At 47.6% G+C, this 22,387-nt stretch overlaps 1 protein-coding gene across 3 annotated transcripts in view; it reads left to right on the top strand.

The window, feature by feature from the left end:
- The window catches only part of LOC137346963 (macrophage scavenger receptor types I and II-like), a 146,492-nt gene that overhangs the window by 4,791 nt on the left and 119,314 nt on the right, over positions 1 to 22,387 (top strand). For all 3 annotated transcript variants that reach the window (XM_068010919.1, XM_068010920.1, XM_068010921.1), the window contains 3 exons: positions 4,233 to 4,361; positions 6,063 to 6,722; positions 11,260 to 11,331. In XM_068010919.1, coding sequence (XP_067867020.1) covers positions 4,233 to 4,361; positions 6,063 to 6,722; positions 11,260 to 11,331 — 861 coding nt within the window. The remainder of the gene's footprint in view (positions 1 to 4,232; positions 4,362 to 6,062; positions 6,723 to 11,259; positions 11,332 to 22,387) is intronic.

Below are 22,387 nucleotides of genomic sequence, written 5' to 3'. Positions count from 1 at the left end.
ACACTACCAAGAATCTTCCCATTAGCCCAGTACTCTGCATTGCTGTTACTCCTTCCAAAGTGAATCACCTCACACTTCTCCGCATTAAACTCCATTTGCCATCTCTCAGCCCAGCTCTGCAGCCTATCTATGTCCCTCTGTACCCGACAACACCCTTCGACACTATCCACAACTCCACCGACCTTCGTGTCATCCGCAAATTTACTAACCCACCCTTCTACACCCTCATCCAGGTCATTTATAAAAATGACAAACAGCAGTGGCCCCAAAACAGATCCTTGCGGTACACCACTAGTAACTAAACTCCAGGATGAACATTTGCCATCAACCACCACCCTCTGTCTTCTTTCAGCTAGCCAATTTCTGATCCAAAGCTCTAAATCACCTTCAACCCCATACTTGCGTATTTTCTGCAATAGCCTACCGTGGGGAACCTTATCAAACGCCTTACTGAAATCCATATACACCACATCCACGGCTTTACCCTCATCCACCTGTTTGGTCACCTTCTCGAAAAACTCAATAAGGTTTGTGAGGTACGACCTACCTTTCACAAAACCGTGCTGACTATCGCAAATGAACTTATTCTTTTCAAGATGATTATAAATCCTATCTCTTATAACCTTTTCCAACATTTTACCCACAACCGAAGTAAGGCTCACAGGTCTATAATTACCAGGGCTGTCTCTACTCCCCTTCTTGAACAAGGGGACAACATTTGCTATCCTCCAGTCTTCCGGCACTACTCCTGTCGACAATGACGACATAAAGATCAACAACAACGGCTCTGCAATCTCCTCCCTGGCTTCCCAGAGAATCCTAGGATAAATCCCATCTGGCCCAGGGGACTTATCTATTTTCACTCTTTCCAAAATTGCTAAAATTCCTTGTGAATCTCAATCCCATCTAGCCTAGTAGGCTGTATCTCAGTAATCTCCTCGGCAACATTTTCTTTCTCTACTGTAAATACTGACGAAAAATATTCATTTAACGCTTCCCCTATCTCCTCTGATTCTGCACACAACTTCCCACTACTATCCTTGATTGGCCCTGTTCTAACTCTTATCATTCTTTTATTCCTGATATACCTATAGAAAGCCTTAGGGTTTTCTTTGATCCTATCCGCCAATGACTTCTCGTGTCCTCTCCTTGCTCTTCTTAGCCCTCCCTTTAGATCCTTCCTGGCTAGCTTGTAACTCTCAAGCGCCCTAACTGAGCCTTCACGTCTCATCCTAACATAAGCCGCCCTCTTCCTCTTGACAAGCGCTTCAACTTCTTGAGTAAACCACGGCTCCCTCGCTCGACAACTTCCTCCCTGCCTGACAGGTACATACTTATCAAGGACACGCATTAGCTGCTCCTTGAATAAGCTCCACATTTCCTTTGTGCCCATCCCCTGCAGTTTCCTTCCCCATCCTACACATCCTAAATCTTGCCTAATCGCGTCATTATTTCCTTTCCCCCAGCTATAATTCTTGCCCTGCGGTATATACCTGTCCCTGCCCATCGCTCAGGTAAACCTAACCGAATTGTGATCACTATCGCCAAAGTGCTCACCTGCATCTAAATCGAACACCTGGCCGGGTTCATTACCCAGTACCAAATCCAATGTGGCATCGCCCCTGGTTGGCCTGTCCACATACTGTGTCAGAAAACCCGCCTGCACACACTGGACAAAAACAGACCCATCTAAAGTACTCGAACTATAGTATTTCCAGTCAATATTTGGAAAGTTAAAGTCCCCCATAACCACTACCCTGTTACTCTCGCTCCTGTCGAGAATCATCTTCACTATCCTTTCCTCTACATGTTTAGTTTAGTTTAGAGGTGCAGCATTGAAACAGGCCCTTCGGCCCACTGAGTCTGTGCCGACCATTAACCACCCATTTATACTAATCCTACACTAATCCCATATTCCTACCACATCCCCACCTGTCCCTATATTTCCCTACCACCTACCTATACTAGGGGCAATTTATAATGGCCAATTAACCTATCAACCAGCAAGTCTTTGGCATGTGGGAGGAAACCGGAGCACCCGGAGGAAACCCACGCAGACACAGGGAGAACTTGCAAACTCCACACAGGCGGTACCCAGAATTGAACCCGGGTCGCTGGAGCTGTGAGGCTGCGGTGCTAACCACTGCGCCACTGTACATCTCTGGAACAATTCGGAGGTCTATAGAAAACTCCCAACAGGGTGACCTCTCCTCTCCTGTTTCTAACCTCGGCCCATACTACCTCAGTAGACGAGTCCTCAAACGTCCTTTCTGCCGCTGTAATACTTTCCTTGATTAACAATGCCACACCCCCCCCTCTTTTACCCTCTTCTCTGTTCTTACTGAAACATCTAAATCCCGGAACCTGCAACATCCATTCCTGCCCCTGCTCTACCCATGTCTCTGAAATGGCCACAACATCAGGATCCCAGATACCAACCCATGCTGCAAGCTCACCCACCTTATTCCGGATGCTCCTGGCATTGAAGTAGACACACTTTAAACCAAGTTCTTGCTTGCCAGTGCCCTCTTGCGTCCCTGTAACCTTATCCCCTACCTCACTACTCTCAACAGCCTGTACACTGGAACTACACTTTAGGTTCCCATTCTCCTGCTGATTTAGTTTAAACCCCCCCGAAGAGCACTAACAAATCTCCCCCCCAGGATATTGGTACCCCTCTGGTTCAGGTGAAGACCATCCTGTTTGTAGAGGTCCCACCTACCCCAGAAAGAGCCCCAATTATCCAGGAAACCAAAACCCTCCCTCCTACACCATCCTTGCAGCCACGTGTTCAACTCCTCTCTCTCCCTATTCCTCTCTTCGCTAGCACGTGGCACGGGCAACAACCCAGTGATAACAACTCTGGCTGTTCTCGCTCTAAGCTTCCACCCTAGCTCCCTGAATTTCTGCCTTAAATCCCCATCTCTCTTCCTACCTATGTCGTTGGTGCCTATGTGGACCACGACTTGGGGGTGCTCCCCCTCCCCCTTAAGGATCCCAAAAACACGATCAGAGACATCACGTACCCTGGCACCTGGGAGGCAACACACCAACCGTGAGTCTCTCTCGTTCCCACAGAACCTCCTATCTGTTCCCCTAACTATGGAGTCCCCAATGACTAATGCTGTGCTCCTCTTCCCCTTTCCCTTCTGAGCAACAGGGACAGACTCTGTGCCAGAGACCTGCACCCCATTGCTTACCCCTGGTAAGTCGTCCCCCTCAACAGTATCCAAAACGGTATACCTGTTGTTGAGGGAAACGGCCACAGGGGATCCCTGCACTGCCTGCTGGTTCCCTTTCCTTCCCCTGACGGTAACCCATCTACCTACTTCTTTTACCTGAGGTGTGACTGCCTCCCTATAACTCCTGTCAATAATCCCCTCCGCCTCCCGAATGATCCGAAGTTCATCCAGCTCCAGCTCCAGTTCCCTAACGCGGTCTGCGAGGAGCTGGAGTTGGGTGCACTTCCCGCAGATGCAGTCAGCAGGGACACTCTTGGCGACCCCTACCTCCCACATTCTGCAGGAGGAACATACAACTGCCTTTACCTCCATTCCCACTATTCTAGATTCCCAACAAATCTACTGAAAAACCAAACGAAAAAAAAAAAGTCAAAACTTGTTCGCTTAGCAATCCGACGGACTGAACTTTTTAAATAAAAAGCTTACCTTATCAACACACCAGAGTCCTTTTTTTTTGGTTAGAGGAGGAGGGTGGGTGGGAGACACTACACGTGTAGTGTCTCGGGTACTGCCACTGCCCAAATAAATAGCTTTCCCTTACCCAGCAGTCCCCTGGTCCTCCGAAACAAAAGGGGATTAACTTGTAACTTACACTGAAATTGACCGCTCAGCTGTAAGTTCGCTCCGCATTGCCAGGGAATTTCTAGACTAAAATGTTAGATGAGCAAAGCATTTCATTTGCTATCTGAAAGAGAATGATAGATCAATGTTTCAAGTGGTACATTTCATCAGAACGTGCACAGCCAGGTTGGAGTAGTTCCCTTATTTGATTGACCAAAAGAGGAGAGAGAGCAGAGAACAACAGGCAGAGGCCATGAGTTTATGTATGTTGGTACTTTCACAAAGAACAACGGGCTTAATAGCTTGTTAATTGATTTTTAAATGGTGGAAAGACTACAGTCTAATTTGTTTTAGGCTTTAATCTTTTCAAATATTCATTGAAGAAAATGTAAATAAACTATATGTCATAAGGTTTCCATTGCTTTTCAGAGCCCAGTAGTGTAAATGAAAGCAGAGCTTACCTCAACATACCATTACCATCTTGGACCCTGCGGACAGCAGTGATTGCTCTGTACCTGATAGTTCTCTGTATCCTGGTATCAGTCGTGGCCATGGCAGGTAACAATTTACTTTTTTCGTTTATAATGCGTTGGAATAGTAAGCATTGGTTCCCCTACTTCACTTCTAAGGCCTTACAGGTGCATTTAACACAAGTCCACTTCCTCATTCACCTGTTTCTTCTGCTGCTCAAACTCATTAGTTAGTGATCAGCCATATGAGGTATTCTTCTGCAAACTGTGCTCGCCTGGTTTTGACAGCCTTCCTCTCATGAGGAGTGAAGGTGATGTACTGCTCCATGTAGAGGCAAAGCTGAGACACAATCAGAGTCGAAATGTCTGTCAAGGTAGAGATGTGAATTCAGGATCTTCTGAGTCAGGTGCTCAGTGTTCTGCCATTGGACTGCCCCAAACTTTATTATTGTTACAATAAAGAAACAGAACACAAAAAACATAATCCCCTAAAATTCCAGGGATCCCCCTGGTCTCCCGCCATGACCTTGATAGGAGACCTGTGGAAACTCCAGAGAAATGGCCCAAAAGTTACCCCGACATTAGGGTGGGAAACTGCTAGTAGCCTCACAGAAATTCCACGACTGAATGTTACAGACTGGCACATTCGAAAATCCAGGACTACGTGCTGAGGGACGCACTAAAGCTTGGGGCAGCCGCAGCAAAGGCTCAATGGGGAAAGACCACTGTGTAAGGTTCCCCCCACCAAGCTGAACTGAGGGGCTGGATCCATGGGCAACCCCTCGAACTGTATCGGGAAAGTTTTCATTTGCTGTAAAATGTATATGGCATAACAAATGAAATGGAAGGGTTGTGAGGCAACTCATGATTATATTGAAGGAAACTGATCTCCCTTGCACTGTTTGTATTTGTTGACTTGGTGCTGTTTGAAACTGTTTGGTAATGTATTTTTTACAGATTTTTATGAATAAAGTATATTTTGGAGATAAAAAAAAAATTCAGGGCAATTATGTTGGAATAAATGAAGGCTAGGCAGCTCCTTCAGCTTGCCCTGCCATTTAAATCCCAATTCAGTGCTTCATAGGCTAATTTCATTTCACTTTCCACCCTGCTATCAAGCTCGCATCTCTCTGTTCCCAATTGGATACAATTTTGGGTCCATTTATATTCCAAGTCTTTAGTCTCTTTGAAATATTCAATTGGCAACAAAATATAAAAGTGCAGTGCTAAAATGGATTAAACCACAAATTAAACGATGCTGGTCTGGATTTTCCTTTGATTTAACACCCCTTATTTTCAGGCGGCATTGGGCTGCAAGACTGAGCTAAATGGGAATGTAATGGTTACTGCCTGAACTATGCCAGTAAAAACTTAGAGTTATCCTGTAGAAGTGGTGTCATTTCCATTTGGAGCTACTTCAGACTTTATTTACAACTGAGATTGGGAATCCAACATTGCAGACACAAAGCCATATCCTTTGATGCATTGTCTTATTTTTCATAAACATGCAGCTTGGAGTGATTACTGTAACATTCGTTCCTGGCTCACCTTTGGTCATCAGAATTGCAGATAGAATCAGAGACTCATAGAGAGATATAGCATCGAAACAGGCCCTTCGGCCCAACGAGTCTGTGCCGACCATCAACCACCCATTTATACTAATCCTACAGATGTTTAATCTTTCTCAGTAAATCACAACCCATTACATTTTTTTTTAAAGAAATTCACTTTTTCTTTGCGCTCTGTGCAGTTCCTCTAACAACGCTTTATTTTTCATTTACATTTTCAGTTCAGAAATCATCAAGAAAAGAAAATAATTCAGGAATTTGTCCTGAATTTGATACAGAAAGCGAAGCTGTTGAAATGAGATTGGAAACAGGCCAAAATGGCAAGAATTGGAGTGAATTAGCAAAAGAGACTGCAGGGCTTAAAGAGACAGTGCAGCGCCAGGAAGATGCACTGAATAAACTTATTCAACATAATGTGAAAATGGAAAGCATACTTTTGGAGATTACTCTTCAAACCCAGTTGATGAATAGTTCATTAAACTATTTAGATAACAGTCTCCAGCAATTACAAAAGGAGAGTGAGGAGGAAACTTACAACATGGTTTTGATGTTCAATTCAACTGAAATGGATGGGAAAGCTTTACAGGAATTGCAGAGTGAAGTCCAGCAGCTAAATTATCATGTTCAAGGTACTATATCAACAATACGCTCTCTGAATATCACCTGCACGGAAAACATTCTCATCCAACAGCAGAAGATAGAAGAATTTGTTCTGCACATGAGAAATGTGTCTGATGATGCACAGATCATGAGGGTGGCTCAGAATAGTTTGGAGAATGAGCTGAGGGCTGAGATAACCATTTTAAACAATGTCACTGAAGACTTGAGACTGAAAGACTGGGAGCACTCGCTGGTTTTACAGAACATTACTCTAATACAAGGTAATTACAAAACATTAGTATATATTTTCCTAAACTCCTTATAGAAGCTAGTCACACTGGTAAAAGTAACTCTATCATTGGAAGTTGTCAGTGTAACTATTCCTCTGTAAGGCAAGGACTAGTCATACAAGAGTGGTCTCAAACAATGGAAGATTGAGGGGGGAGAAATGTGCCTTACTCCTGATGTGACAGGTTTCATGTGGTATTATTTACATGATGAATTGATAGAGATTAAGAGGTGCAGATACACAGATCCTTAAAAGCAAGATTTCAGTGAAGGGCAAGTGGACTTCTGGGGTTTATGTATTGAGCCATTGAATTCAAGAAGAAGAAACTGACAAAATATCTCTGCAATATTATCAAGGCCACAGTGATGTAGAGTTTTGGGTCCTCTGTTATAGATAGGACATTAGTACTGAGATGCCAACAGAGAAAATGTAAAAATAGTGAGAATTATGGCCTGAATTTTATCAGCCCCTCGATGCTGTGGCTCGTGGTGGGGAGGCCCGTAAAATGCTAGCGGGAGCAGCCCGCCTCGACCCACGGCGACAAGAAGGCCCCACAAGATATTAGCGGTGGTGGCGAGGACTTGGTACGCCCCCTCCCTCCACTTGACGGTGGGGCCTTCATTAAAATATTAAAATGATGTGAGGAAAACAACACCTGCCAAGAATGAGGCATATTAGTTTCATCACATGGAGCATTAATTTTAAACTCTTACTGGACTGAAAACATGGCTGCATCTGCATTTTAAAAGGACAGTGTGTGAAAACATTTGCATTCTAAGAGACAGTTTCCTGGAGAAGACAATGGAACTGCTCCCTGATTCAATTAACCAAATGGATTTTGATCAAAAGACATAGAGTGTGTGAAGGTCAGCATTCCAGCCTCCTACTGAGGATGTCTACTAAGAATCCACAAAATCTCACTGGGCAGGTTGTCCAGAAAAAAAGAGCTAGTCACATGACTGTCCTGCTGGCCCCAGTTTGGTTTGAATTGTGTTCACAGAACAGTTTGAAGTCAGACGGCAACTTAACTTGAAGAGAGAGCTGTCTGGTTGATCTCTTTGCCATTTTAATTGGAGAGCAGGGAACAAGGATTCAGAGTGGAAGCTAAAAACAGTGTTTTAAAAATTAAAGCCTGTTATGGCCAAACAATGAAAAGGCCGAGAGGGAACCCCTAGACCCCTTTCTCCCCTGGCCATAATAATGAGGATAATTAACATTCAAATTAACTTACCTGCGACGGCGGCCGTCCCACACCGATTTTACGGCCAAGCGGCCATGACCCGCACACCTTCAACAGAGTTCCAAGGCAAGACACTGGTGGGGAGGGGGGGGAGGAATAAAATTATTATGACGGGAGGGGTGGGGGAGTGGGGAAAACACTTTTCATTGGCTGTGGGGATGGTGGGATGGGGTTGAAGGGCAAATGTGAAGAGGTTGGGGTGGGGGGGGAAATGCGGGTTGGAAATAAAGTTCCTTTTGATCATAATGCCCCGTAAACAAACATTGTGTGGGGTGGGGGTGGTGGGAAAGGGCCTACAGTATTTATTTAATTTTTTATACATAATGCTGCACAATATAACTTTGAATATTAAAATTTCTCCTAAGGGCTTGCAGCCCTTTAAAAATGGCACCGGCGCCTGCGTGGTGGCACTGGACACTGTTGCCAGGGATACGGCGGCTGCCCCCTCTATGCCATTGGGGGGTGGCTGCTCCGCCCTCTCCATTTAAATCAGCTCCCACGCATAATACTGCGGGGGTTGTGCGGCGGCATCTACTTGTTGGAAGGCCACTACTTACACAGCGCGCCATGGCTGATAAACTTCAGCCCTCTATCTCTACAAAAAAGAGTTTCCACAGATTATAGCCCACAGGAGGCAGACTTGTCCTGGCTAAGTTGAGTCTAGAGGGAGAAGCTTGTCAGTAGTGGGCTATGGGGAAATGGCCCCCAAATTTTACTATTTATTCAGAGAATGCAGAAATGTACAAGACTAAAAGAAGCTCGGTCCACTAATAAGGGAAATCTTTGGTGGAAATAGCAGGGGTAAGCAAAGAGACTTGCTTAAAGAACAGCAAAAAGACAGTGAGGTCGTGGAAAATCAAGGAGGAAAACTATAGAAAAAACAAAGAAAGATTCTGGAGACCAGCAGAAAAAAAAGACGTTTGAGCAAAGAGGAGGGAACAAGAAATAGAACTGGGAAATAGCATAAGCAGGTGGACAGAAAATAATTTTCAACTTTTATTTAAAAGTAATCATTTAGCAGATTAACTTAGACTTTGATAGAATTTTATCCCTGCACAGCAAGCAAATCTTTGAGAATGTACTCACTATATTGCATAGTCAAACAATTCCAATATACCGAGCAGAAGTCTGATAATTGCTCAGTCTCCTAGTTTTCTTATATAGCAAAATAAATCGTCAGAGATTGTAAAATAAACACATGGCTTCTATGAGGTCTAACCTCACGTTCACATGTCTTCTCCTTTTTAAATGTTTAAACACTAAATGGGAGTCAGCATTCAAAGCTGTAGAGTCAGGCAGAAGCCATTGCTTCTAATCTCTTCCTGCATATGATTTCAAATCATAAAACTCCATGCCTCTAAGATAAATTTAAAAATCTCAGAGACTCTGCATTAATTTAGAGGTTTGGCATTCTGTTAGATCCATGATGAGGCTGCAAGGTATATTCACTAGGATGATACCAGGGTTGGGAGGGTATTTTTAAGATGATAGTCTTTAAAACATAGCGCTGTACCAGTAGAACAGAGAAAGGTAAGGGAGGATCTCGTAGACATGTTCAAAATTATGAAAAGGTTTGAGAGAGTAAACAGTGAAATGGGTGAATCAGTGACAAGGTGGTATGACGTCAGGATTAGTCCTGGAAGCATGGTGAGAAGGGGGTATCTTTCCATCCAAATGGTTATTCCAATGTGAAATCTTTTAACAAAAAGTGAGTAATAAAGTCAAGCAAATCACAAGGAAATTGGGTGAACGCTTGAAGGAGCAAAATATTGCTATGGGTACAAAGAAATCGAGTTAGAGTGGCTAGTTGCGGTGGGGAGTTAACATCGGCAGAGGCACCATGGGTGGACTGCCCTCCTTCTGTGCCAAATTTTACATTGGGTCTCCCAGCTGGCAGAAACCTGTCTTGTTGATGTGTGCAATGGGTCCATCAGCAAGTGGCTGCCATTATAGGATGACAGATTAGCAGCCTGATGTCTTGATTACTGATCTCCGAGCTCAAGCCATTTAAATTCCACAATGAGCTGGGTCTTGTCATTGTAATTCTAACGACTTCTAAAACAACTACTCCAAAAGCCTATCTGACAGTGGAAGAAAGATAAATAGTGCAGAAGAGGATAAGTGACGGGTTTGAAACAGTCAGGATGTGCTGTAAAAATCTGATTACAACTTGTCAATCACCTGTGGAGTTGCTTATGCAAAGTTTTAGGATATGCTGTTTTATCAGGATAGGCACATTATACAATGTGCCACTCAAAGTATTATTCCGCTACTAATTTTGAACTTTGTGTAAATGGTATTTTCCTTTAAGGTCAAAGGTCTTAGCTGCTGTATACAGGCACATCACAGTAAAAGTAAGGTATGATTTGTAGTGTGTAGGTATTCCACAGAAAAGAAAGTGGTGACAATGGACAGAGTGGGGGTCAAATTCCTCTTGAGCAGTAATGCAAAGTGCCCGAAAACAAATAGACATCCTGTTTTACACTGCCTCCACTGCGCCCCTTCCCCTGATACTGACCGCACTAACTAACTTAAGATTGGCTGGTTGGTGCTTCCCTTTTCTTGGTCTGGTCTGCTCCACTGGATCCTCATAGTTCCGCAATCTTCTGTGGTAACTGCTCTCTGACTGTTTTTTCTCTTGTTTGTTGCAGTGTTTTGAATTTCCCAGGCCTTGAGGATTATTAAAGACAGCCCCCAAATAGTAGAAAAAGGAAGCTCACTCATTGGTGTAAAAGCAAACTTTTCTAATAATTTGAGGAAAGATATACTTTAGAGCTATATGAAGATAGCACAAGCGAACTCATTCACATACATATGCTAAGCTCTGTTTGAAGACCACAACAGCAAACTGCAGTAAAACAAATCTAGCAATAAAAAGCTTGTAGCAGTAAAAGTGACCATGAAGCTGCTGGATTATCGTAGAAATGCAACTGGTTTGTCAATATCCTTCAAAGAAACCTGCTATCCTTACCTGCTGTGGCCTATATTTAAACTCGAGTTCCACACCAATGTGCCTATGTCCCTGTGAAGTAGCAAGGCACCCATAGGGATGGGCAATAAATGCTGGCCTTGCCACTGATACCCATATCCCGAGAATGAATAATGAAAGAAAAACTGCAGCAGATGATCAAATGATCTGCATAAGTGAAAGGAAATAGAGAGGTTTATGGTCATGCCATCCAACCACATCAACCTGCGATCAACTTAGTTTAGCATATGCCCCTGAAACATCATAACCTCAATATTTTCTTTTTTTAAATTTAGTTTAATTCGCGTTATGTTTTTAAAGGTCCGAGAGGTCCCAAAGGAGAAAAGGGTGATCCAGGAGACCGAGGTGAAGTTGGATTGCCAGGGTTAAGAGGTATTTTGTGCAGAACATAAGAAACAATTTAACAGTAGCATTCTATTTTAAGATTTTAAAACACTTGAAAACTGATTGTAATTGAAGTACTGTAACCAATATTAAGAAATAAGTGATAAAGCTTGGGTAGAAGCTGGGATACAACAATTATTGTTAGTGCTCTTGGCTGGGGAGAGGAACTCAATTAACCGGTCCCGATTACTATCTGGGATCTTGGAAAGCTATTGATTCTGGCACACCAAGAAGCATTTGTCATGAGTATTAGTTTGGTTAGGCAGAACTATGCCATGAAAAAAATTAATATTTTTGTCAGGGTTGTAATGGTATAAATGTAAACCCAGATTACAAACAATATATATTTCATGGGTTGCTTGCTTGTCTAGGAAACTGCACTTGGTTGCTATGGACACAGTCATGCCATTAAAATATGAGGTGTATCAAGATCAATTGTATTGCAGCAAGCATTTCCTCCATTTTTACCTGACACGGGGCTGATATTATGCGCGGGGGCTCATTTAAATAGAGGGGGTGGAGCAGCCGCCCCCGATGCCGTAAGGGGTCGGCCGCTGCGTCCCCGGCAACGGTGTCGGGCACTACCGCGCAGGTATTAGCGCCATTTTTAAAGGGCATGAAGCCCTTACAAATAATTTCAATGTTTAAAGGCAAAATATAGTCGAGTGTTATTAAACATAAAAATAAGTGATGGAGGCCCTTCCCCAACCCCCACAATGGTTGTTTCATTGCCCAAAGTGACCATCCATTGATTTTACAAATACCTGAACTATCCCCCAACCTTCAATCTTTTGCCCTTCAAACCCTTCCCACCATCCCCACATCCAACCAAAATTGATTTCCCCATTCCTCCATCCCTCCCGCCCTGAAAATTCTATTGCTCCCTCCTCCCCACCAGGTTCTTGCCCGGAACTCCGTGTGCAGTTCCGAAGGTGCGCGGAGCACGAACGATGGCTGTCATATTGGCGTGGGACGGCTACCGCCTGCAGGTAAGTTTATTTGCATCGCATTTGGTACAATTTGCATGTGTATATGAAGGGCCTGCCGCCTGGCGGCGGGGGCGGGGGCCGCACCGAGGTCCCCCACCACCGGTAATATGCGGTGGACCCTTCTCGATGTTGCGGGTCAAGGCAGGCCTCTCCCCGCATGATTTTACCAACCCCCGTGCCGCGACCCGCAGCATCGAGGGGCCGGGAAAATTCAGCCCAGGTATTCTGATGCCACTGAGGTTCAAAGTTACAGTGAGATTTTGGTCAATTCTGTTTCTAATCTGTTTCTTTTAGGTACAATACAATGGCCTGCATTTATCTCAAGATGTAAACTGTTACTATCCAGATGGAAGCTGTAAATTTGTGAAGAACTCTGTTTTCAATAAATTCACTTAAAATTGGCCTGGAATTTGTGGTCAGCAGCAAAGTGATTTTTAATCATCATTGCTGTTCAAATGGTTGTACCAAACTGTTGCCTTTCGAGAAAGAAAAATATTTCTTTGCCCATCAAGCTTGTTTAAATTAATTGCCAAAGTTACATTGCTATTTTACCTGCAACAATAATGCAGACTCAGACCACTGAGATTGAAATATAGAGCTGAATTTTATCAGCCCTCTCGAGATGGGCAGGATGGAGTGGGTGCCCATAAAATAATGAGGAATGGCAGAGGGTGGAGTGCCCGTTGCTTTCCCGATGCCATTCAATTTTGTCAGGGGCGGGGAGGGCTGAGGAAGACCTTCCCACCCAGAGGCCAGCTGATGTCCTTAAGTGGCCAATCAATGGACTCTTAAGGGCCTCCTCCTGCTGGTGGGAGCCCTGCCACGGGGGAGACTGCCCACAAACACCAGTCGGTCTCCCTACAGGCTGGTGGTGGTGGTGGTGGGGGTTCAGTACCCTCCAGCTTGAGCATCTGTGGTGCATGGAGGGCCTCCGGCAGCAAAGGCAGCCTCTGCGCAACTCACCCCCCGCCCCCTGCCCTCAACAAACATCCACCCCCCCATGCCACACCGGAGCCTGCCTGACTAACCCTGGCGAGCCCACCCCCATTTACCTGCAGTCCAAGGCTCCATGACTGTCCCTGGTCCAGGTCTCCTGCAGAACTAGCAGTGGTCACCATTCCTGATGGAACTGCTGAGCTGCTGGCCCTTTGCTTGGCCAGCAGTTCTTGAAGGCAGGATCTCTGCCCTTAAAGGACATTAAATGCAGCTGGAGGCCCCTCAGAATGGCCGAGGTGGGGTTCCCCTAGCCTTTCTGGCCCAGCGAAGGGACCCCCACTGCCTGCATAAAATCCAGTCCACAGTGTTGTAGGAATTGAGTATTGCGTTCAGTTCGGTCACCACACTTTAGGAAGGATGTGAAGGTCCTTGAGAGGTTGCTGAGGTGGTTTACCAGAATGATTCCAGGGATGAGTGAATTTAGTTACAAGGTGAGTTTCGCGAAGCTGGGCTTGTTCTCCTTAGAGCAAAAGATATTGAGGGGATATTTGATGGAGGTGTACATGATTATGACAGGTTTAGATAAGGTAGACAAAGAAAAGCTGTTCCCATTAGCTGATGGTACAAAGACAAGGGGATACAGATTTTTCGGCAAGAGATACAGGTTGGATATAAGGCAGAACTTTTTTACGCAGTAAGTGGTAATGACCTGGAACTTGCTGCCTATGAGGGTGGTGGAAGCGGAGATGATCAATGGTTTCAAAAGGAAATTGTATAGAAACTTGACGGAAATAAACATGCAGAGCTACGGAGATTGAGCGGGGGAATGGGATTGACTGGATCGCTCTATAGAGAGCTGGCATGAAGTCGATGGGCCGAATGGCCTCCTTCTGTGCCATAATGACTCTATGGCTGGAGATTTACCAGCCAATTGGAGATGGGCTGGGAGGCAGGAGGGGTTATAAAATGGCGTTGGGAGGTAAACCCAACATGTTCCCGCCTCCAGGAGATATTCCCAATGACGGGAATGGCAGCGGCTCAGCTGCCCGCCGACTGGAGGCAGGTTGTCAATTAATCCAATGAATTGACCTTTAGATGGTCATTTTACCAGGCTGCCAGGATTTTACAAGCGTCAGAATATCAGACAGCCTTATGCTTCGTGGGGAGACCACTAGCTACATAGAGGCTGCCGCTGTGCGGCTTCCCTGGGGTGGGGCATCCTATCTGGAGGCTCCATGACCCATGGAGGGGCCCAGGGAAGCAATGGCCACCTCTGCAGCCCTGATGCTGCCACTGGAGGGTTCAGCTCTCCGATCACTGGGGCCTGCCTGCCTGACCCCAGTATATCAATATTTTTTCTCCCTGCCCTTCAAGGGCGCCTCAATATGGAGATACTCTCTCCTTCCCCTTGCAGCCTCAGCAATGGCCACCTCTATTGTTGGCACTGCTGAGGCTGCAGGGCTGCTGGCTCTCAGATTGGAATGGCAGCTCGGAAAGGCAGGCTGCTGCTCGTACAATTGCTGCTGCGGTCCCACCAGTCACCCTCGTGGGCTGGGGACCTATATTGGGAACCATGGCATGCCGACAAAATTCCAGCCTATGACTCTATGTCCAGAATCTTACAGGGCCACTGAGTGTCTGTGATGTGCTAACCAGGTTGTGATCCTGAATCTAATTGCGAACGCATACCCACCGATGTGAGAGCATTTGAGCTGGTGGAAGGTGCGGGGGAAGATGAGAGGGTGCACCCTCTGAGTCTCCCTCCTTCTCCTCAGAGGTGGACGGATGGTCCCAGCTCTCTCCAGATGCACGTCCTTTGGGATTACTGAGGCCTGAATGAAAGAACACAAACATTGAGGGGTTAAGAGCTTCATATCTCCTCAGCTCAACCATGCCTGATGTGCAGCTCCATGAGTCCAATGGTGGACACATGAGCACTGTGTCTCATGTGTGGACTAGATGAACCCTTGTTCCCCTGCATTAATTCACTCATTCTCCTGTGATGACACTCCTGCTTTACCAACAGCAATCGTTAAGCTGCCCTGAGAATGAAGGAGGTCATTGACCTATTTGCAGCACAGCATCCATGTTCGGGGGCTGACCCCATGGCTGCTGACCTCTTCTGCAATCTCCATCCAGGCTTGCTTGGTCAGGTGGGCCGCTCTTTTTATATCCCATGGGAAGAGGACCTGCTGCCTTGCAGTCTGTAAGACAGCCTGCAGGGAGGCTTCTCTAAACTTTGGGGGCACCTGGTGTTTTTCCTCTGCCATGGTTGCAGGCTCTTCATCTGCTTCTTTGGGCTCCTCTGCAATGCTGGTCCGGTGGAGGAGTCTTCTGCAATGCTGGTCAGGTGGAGGGGTCTTCTGCAATGTTGGTCTAGTGAAAGGGTCTTCTGCAATGTTGGTCTGGTGGAGGGGTCTTCTGCAATGCTGGACAGGTGGAGGGGTCTTCTGCAATGTTGGTCAGGTGGAGGGGTCTTCTGCAATGTTTGTCAGGTGGAGAGGTCTTCTGCAATGTTGGTCTAGTGAAAGGGTCTTCTGCAATGTTTGTCAGGTGGAGGGGTCTTCTGCAATGTTGGTCAGGTGAAGGGGTCTTCTGCAATGTTGGTCTAGTGAAAGGGTCTTCTGCAATGTTTGTCAGGTGGAGGGGTCTTCTGCAATGTTAGTCAGGTGGTGGGGTCTTCTGCAATGTTGGTCTAGTGAAAGGGTCTTCTGCAATGTTTGTCAGGTGGAGGGGTCTTCTGCAATGTTGGTCTAGTGAAAGGGTCTTCTGCAATGTTTGTCAGGTGGAGGGGTCTTCTGCAATGTTGGTCAGGTGAAGGGGTCTTCTGCAATGTTTGTCAGGTGGAGAGGTCTTCTGCAATGTTGGTCTAGTGAAAGGGTCTTCTGCAATGTTTGTCAGGTGGAGGGGTCTTCTGCAATGTTGGTCTGGTGGAGTGGTCTTCTGCAATGTAAGTCAGGTGAAGGGGTCTTCTGCAATGTTGGTCTGGTGGAGGGGTCTTCTGCAATGTTGGTCTGGTGGAGGGGTCGTCTGCAATGTTGGTCAGGTGGAGGGGTCTTCTGCAAAGTTAGTCAGGTGCAGGGGTCTTCTGCACTGTTGGTCTGGTGGAGGGGTCTTCTGCAATGTTGGGTAGGTGGAGGGGTCTTCTGCAATGTTGGTCAGGTGGATGGGTCTTTTTGAATGTTAGTCAGGTGGAGGGGTCTTCTGCAATGTTAGTCAGGTGGAGGGGCCTTCTGCAATGCTGGTCTGGTGGAGGAGTCTTCTGCAATGTTGGTCAGGTGGAGGGGTCTTCTGCAATGTTGGTCAGGTGAAGGGGTCTTCTGCAATGTTAATCAGGTGAGGGGGTCTTCGGCAATGTTAGTCAGGTGGAGGGGTCTTCTGCAATGCTGGTATGGTGGAGGGGTCTTCTGCAATGTTGGTCTTGTGGAGGGGTCTTCTGCAATGTTGGTCAGGTGGAGAGGTCTTCTGCAATGTTGGTCAGGTGGAGGGGTCGTCTGCAATGCTGGTCTGGTGGAGTGGTCTTCTGCAATGTAAGTCATGTGGAGGGGTCTTCTGCAATGTTGGTCTGGTGGAAGGGTCTTCTGCAATGTTGGTCTAGTGGAGGGGTCTTCTGCAATGTTGGTCAGGTGGAGGGGTCTTCTGCAAAGTTAGTCTAGTGGAGGGGTCTTCTGCAATGTTGGTCAGGTGGAGGGGTCTTCTGCAAAGTTAGTCAGGTGGAGGCGTCTTCTGCAATGCTCGCCTATTGAAGGGGTCCTCTGCCAAGCTGGTCAAGTGGAGGGGTCTTCTGCAATGTTGTTCAGGTGGAGGGGTCTTCTGCAATGTTGATCAGGTGAAGGGGTCTTCTGCAATGTTGGTCAGGTGGAGGGGTCTTCTGCAATGATGGTCAGGTGGTGGGGTCTTCTGCAATGTTGGTCAGGTGAAGGGGTCTTCTGCAATGTTGATCAGGTGAAGGGGTCTTCTGCAATGTTGGTCAGGTGGCAGGGTCTTCTGCAATGTTGATCAGGTGAAGGGGTCTTCTGCAATGTTGGTCAGGTGGTGGGGTCTTCTGCAATGTTGGTCAGGTGAAGGGGTCTTCTGCAATGTTAGTCAGGTGGAGGGGTTTTCTGCCATGCTGGTCTGGTGGAGGAGTCTTCTGCAATGTTAGGCTGGAGGAGGGGCCTTTTGCAATGTTGGTCAGGTGGAGGGGTCTTCTGCAAAGTTAGTCTAGTGGAGGGGTCTTCTGCAATGCTCGCCTATTGAAGGGGTCCTCTGCCATGCTGGTCAAGTGGAGGTGTCTTCTGCAATGTTGGTCAGGTGAAGGGGTCTTCTGCAATGTTGATCAGGTGAAGGGGTCTTCTGCAATGTTGGTCAGTTGGCGGGGTCTTCTGCAAAGTTAGTCTAGTGGAGGGGTCTACTGCAATGTTTGTCCGGTGGAGGGGTCTTCTCCAATGTTGGTCTAGTGAAAGGGTCTTCTGCAATGTTTGTCAGGTGGAGGGGTCTTCTGCAATGTTAGTCATGTGCAGGGGCCTTCTGCAATGCTGGTCTGGTGGAGGGGTCTTCTGCAATGTTGGTCAGGTGGAGGGGTCTTCTGCAAAGTTAGTCAGGCGGAGGGGTCTTCTGCAATGCTCGCCTATTGAAGGGGTCCTCTGCCATGCTGGTCAAGTGAAGAGGTCTTCTGCAATGTTGGTCAGGTGGAGGGGTCTTCTGCAATGATGGTCAGGTGGTGGGGTCTTCTGCAATGTTAGTCTGGTGGAGGTGTTTTCTGTCATGCTGGTCTGGTGGAGGGGTTTTCTGTCATGCTGGTCTGGTGGAGGGGTTTTCTGTCATGCTGGTCTGGTGGAGGAGTCTTCTGCAATGTTAGGCTGGAGGAGGGGCCTTCTGCAATGTTGGTCAGGTGGAGAGGTCTTCTGCAATGTTGGTCTGGTAGAGGGGTCTTCTGCAATGTTGGTCAGGTGGAGGGGTCTTCTGCAATGTTGGTCAGGTGAAGGGGTCTTCTGCAATGTTAATCAGGTGAAGGGGTCTTCGGCAATGTTAGTCAGGTGGATGGGTCTTTTTGAATGTTAGTCAGGTGGAGGGGTCTTCTGCAATGTTAGTCAGGTGGAGGGGCCTTCTGCAATGCTGGTCTGGTGGAGGAGTCTTCTGCAATGTTGGTCTTGTGGAGGGGTCTTCTGCAATGTTGGTCAGGTGGAGAGGTCTTCTGCAATGTTGGTCAGGTGGAGGGGTCGTCTGCAATGCTGGTCTGGTGGAGTGGTCTTCTGCAATGTAAGTCATGTGGAGGGGTCTTCTGCAATGTTGGTCTGGTGGAAGGGTCTTCTGCAATGTTGGTCTAGTGGAGGGGTCTTCTGCAATGTTGGTCAGGTGGAGGGGTCTTCTGCAAAGTTAGTCTAGTGGAGGGGTCTTCTGCAATGTTGGTCAGGTGGAGGGGTCTTCTGCAAAGTTAGTCAGGTGGAGGCGTCTTCTGCAATGCTCGCCTATTGAAGGGGTCCTCTGCCAAGCTGGTCAAGTGGAGGGGTCTTCTGCAATGTTGTTCAGGTGGAGGGGTCTTCTGCAATGTTGATCAGGTGAAGGGGTCTTCTGCAATGTTGGTCAGGTGGAGGGGTCTTCTGCAATGATGGTCAGGTGGTGGGGTCTTCTGCAATGTTGGTCAGGTGAAGGGGTCTTCTGCAATGTTGATCAGGTGAAGGGGTCTTCTGCAATGTTGGTCAGGTGGCAGGGTCTTCTGCAATGTTGATCAGGTGAAGGGGTCTTCTGCAATGTTGGTCAGGTGGTGGGGTCTTCTGCAATGTTGGTCAGGTGAAGGGGTCTTCTGCAATGTTAGTCAGGTGGAGGGGTTTTCTGCCATGCTGGTCTGGTGGAGGAGTCTTCTGCAATGTTAGGCTGGAGGAGGGGCCTTTTGCAATGTTGGTCAGGTGGAGGGGTCTTCTGCAAAGTTAGTCTAGTGGAGGGGTCTTCTGCAATGCTCGCCTATTGAAGGGGTCCTCTGCCATGCTGGTCAAGTGGAGGTGTCTTCTGCAATGTTGGTCAGGTGAAGGGGTCTTCTGCAATGTTGATCAGGTGAAGGGGTCTTCTGCAATGTTGGTCAGTTGGCGGGGTCTTCTGCAAAGTTAGTCTAGTGGAGGGGTCTACTGCAATGTTTGTCCGGTGGAGGGGTCTTCTCCAATGTTGGTCTGGTGAAAGGGTCTTCTGCAATGTTTGTCAGGTGGAGGGGTCTTCTGCAATGTTAGTCATGTGCAGGGGCCTTCTGCAATGCTGGTCTGGTGGAGGGGTCTTCTGCAATGTTGGTCAGGTGGAGGGGTCTTCTGCAAAGTTAGTCAGGTGGAGGGGTCTTCTGCAATGCTCGCCTATTGAAGGGGTCCTCTGCCATGCTGGTCAAGTGAAGAGGTCTTCTGCAATGTTGGTCAGGTGGAGGGGTCTTCTGCAATGATGGTCAGGTGGTGGGGTCTTCTGCAATGTTAGTCTGGTGGAGGTGTTTTCTGTCATGCTGGTCTGGTGGAGGGGTTTTCTGTCATGCTGGTCTGGTGGAGGGGTTTTCTGTCATGCTGGTCTGGTGGAGGAGTCTTCTGCAATGTTAGGCTGGAGGAGGGGCCTTCTGCAATGTTGGTCAGGTGGAGAGGTCTTCTGCAATGTTGGTCTGGTAGAGGGGTCTTCTGCAATGACGGTCAGGTGGAAGGGTCTTCTGAAATGTTGGTCAGGTGGAGGGGTCTTCTGCAATGTTGGTCTGGTGGAGGGGTCTTCTGCAATGTTGGGCAGGTGGAGGGGTCTTCTGCAATGTTGGTCATGTGGATGGGTCTTCGTGAATGTTAGTCAGATGGAGGGGTCTTCTGCAATGTGAGTCAGGTGGAGGGGCCTTCTGCAATGCTGGTCTGGTGGCGGAGTCTTCTGCAATGTTGGTTAGGTAGAGGGGTCTTCTGCAATGTTGGTCAGGTGAAGGGGTCTTCGGCAATGTTAGTCTGGTGGAGGGGTCTTCTGCAATGTTGGTCAGGTGGCGGGGTCTTCTGCAATGTTAGTCAGGTGGAGGGATCTTCTGCAATGTTGGTCAGGTGGCGTGGTTTTCTGCAATGTTAGTCAGGTGGAGGGATCTTCTGCAATGTTGGTCAGTTGGAGGGGTCTTCTGCAATGTTGGTCAGGTGAAGAGGTCTTCTGCAATGTTAGTCAGGTGGCGGGGTCTTCTGCAATGCTCGCCTGTTGAAGGGGTCCTCTGCAATGTTGGTCATTTGGAGAGGTCTTCTGCAATGTTGGTCTGGTAGAGGGGTCTTCTGCAATGATGGTCAGGTGGTGGGGTCTTCTGCAATGTTGGTCAGGTGAAGGGGTCTTCTGCAATGTTGGTCAGGTGAAGGGGTCTTCTGCAATGTTAATCAGGTGAAGGGGTCTTCTGCAATGTTAGTCTGGTGGAGGGGTTTTCTGCCTTGCTGGTCTGGTGGAGGAGTCTTCTGCAATGTTAGGCTGGAGGAGGGGCCTTCTGCAATGTTGGTCAGGTGGAGAGGTCTTCTGCAATGTTGGTCTGGTAGAGGGGTCTTCTGCAATGCCGGTCTGGTGGAAGGGTCTTCTGCAATATTGGTCAGGTGGTGGGGTCTTCTGCAATGCTCGACTGTTGAAGGGGTCCTCTGCAATGCTAGTCAGGTGGAGGGATCTTCTGCAATGATTGTCAGGTGAAAAGGTCTTCTGCAATGTTGGTCTGGTCGAGGGGTCTTCTGCAATGTTCGTCAGGTGGTGGGGTCTTCTGCAATGCTCGCCTGTTGAAGGGGTCCTCTGCAATGCTAGTCAGGTGGAGGGGTCTTCTGCAATGATAGTCAGGTGAAGGGGTCTTCTGCAATGTTGATCAGGTGGAGCAGTCTTCTGCAATGTTGGTCAAGTGGTGGGGTCTTCTGCAATGTTGGTCAGGTGAAGGGGTCTTCTGCAATCTTAATCAGGTGAAGGGGTCTTCTGCAATGTTAGTCTGGTGGAGGGGTCTTCTGCAATGCTGCTCTGGTGGAGGAGTCTTCTACAATGTTAGTCTGGTGGAGGAGTCTTCTGCAATGTTAGTTTCGTGGAGGGGCCTTCTGCAATGTTGGTCAGGTGGAGGGGTCTTCTGAAATGTTGGTCAGGTGATGGGGTCTTCGGCAATGTTAGACAGGTGGAGTGGTCATCTGCAATGTTTGTCTAGTGAAAGGGTCTACTGCAATGTTTGTCCGGTGGAGGGGTCTTCTGCAATGTTGGTCTAGTGAAAGGGTCTTCTGCAATGTGTGTCAGGTGGAGGGGTCTTCTGCAATGTCAGTCATGTGCAGGGGCCTTCTGCAATGCTGGTCTGGTGGAGGGGTCTTCTGCAATGTTGGTCAGGTGGAGGGGTCTTCGCCAAAGTTAGTCAGGTGGAGGGGTCTACTGCAATGCTCGCCTATTGAAGGGGTCCTCTGCCATGCTGGTCAAGTGAAGAGGTCTTCTGCAATGTTGGTCAGGTGGAGGGGTCTTCTGCAAAGTTAGTCAGGTGGAGGGGTCTTCTGCAATGCTCGCCTATTGAAGGGGTCCTCTGCCATGCTGGTCAAGTGAAGGGGTCTTCTGTAATGTTGGTCAGGTGGAGGGGTCTTCTGCAATGATGGTCAGGTGGTGGGGTCTTCTGCAATGTTAGTCTGGTGGAGGTGTTTTCTGTCATGCTGGTCTGGTGGAGGGGTTTTCTGTCATGCTGGTCTGGTGGAGGGGTTTTCTGTCATGCTGGTCTGGTGGAGGAGTCTTCTGCAATGTTAGGCTGGAGGAGAGGCCTTCTGCAATGTTGGTCAGGTGGAGAGGTCTTCTGCAATGTTGGTCTGGTAGAGGGGTCTTATGCAATGCCGGTCGGGTGGATGGGTCTTCTGAAATGTTGGTCAGGTGGAGGGGTCTTCTGCAATGTTGGTCTGGTGGAGGGGTCTTCTGCAATGTTGGGCAGGGGGAGGGGTCTTCTGCAATGTTGGTCATGTGGATGGGTCTTCGTGAATGTTAGTCAGATGGAGGGGTCTTCTGCAATGTGAGTCAGGTGGAGGGGCCTTCTGCAATGCTGGTCTGGTGGCGGAGTCTTCTGCAATGTTGGTTATGTAGAGAGGTCTTCGGCAATGTTAGTCTGGTGGAGGGGTCTTCTGCAATGTTGGTCAGGTGGCGGGGTCTTCTGCAATGTTGGTCTGGTAGAGGGGTCT

This window comes from Heterodontus francisci, chromosome 31 (genome assembly GCF_036365525.1).
Source record: "Heterodontus francisci isolate sHetFra1 chromosome 31, sHetFra1.hap1, whole genome shotgun sequence".
Classification (NCBI taxonomy): Eukaryota; Metazoa; Chordata; class Chondrichthyes; order Heterodontiformes; family Heterodontidae; genus Heterodontus; species Heterodontus francisci.
This window is presented reverse-complemented; position numbering and strand designations above follow the sequence as displayed.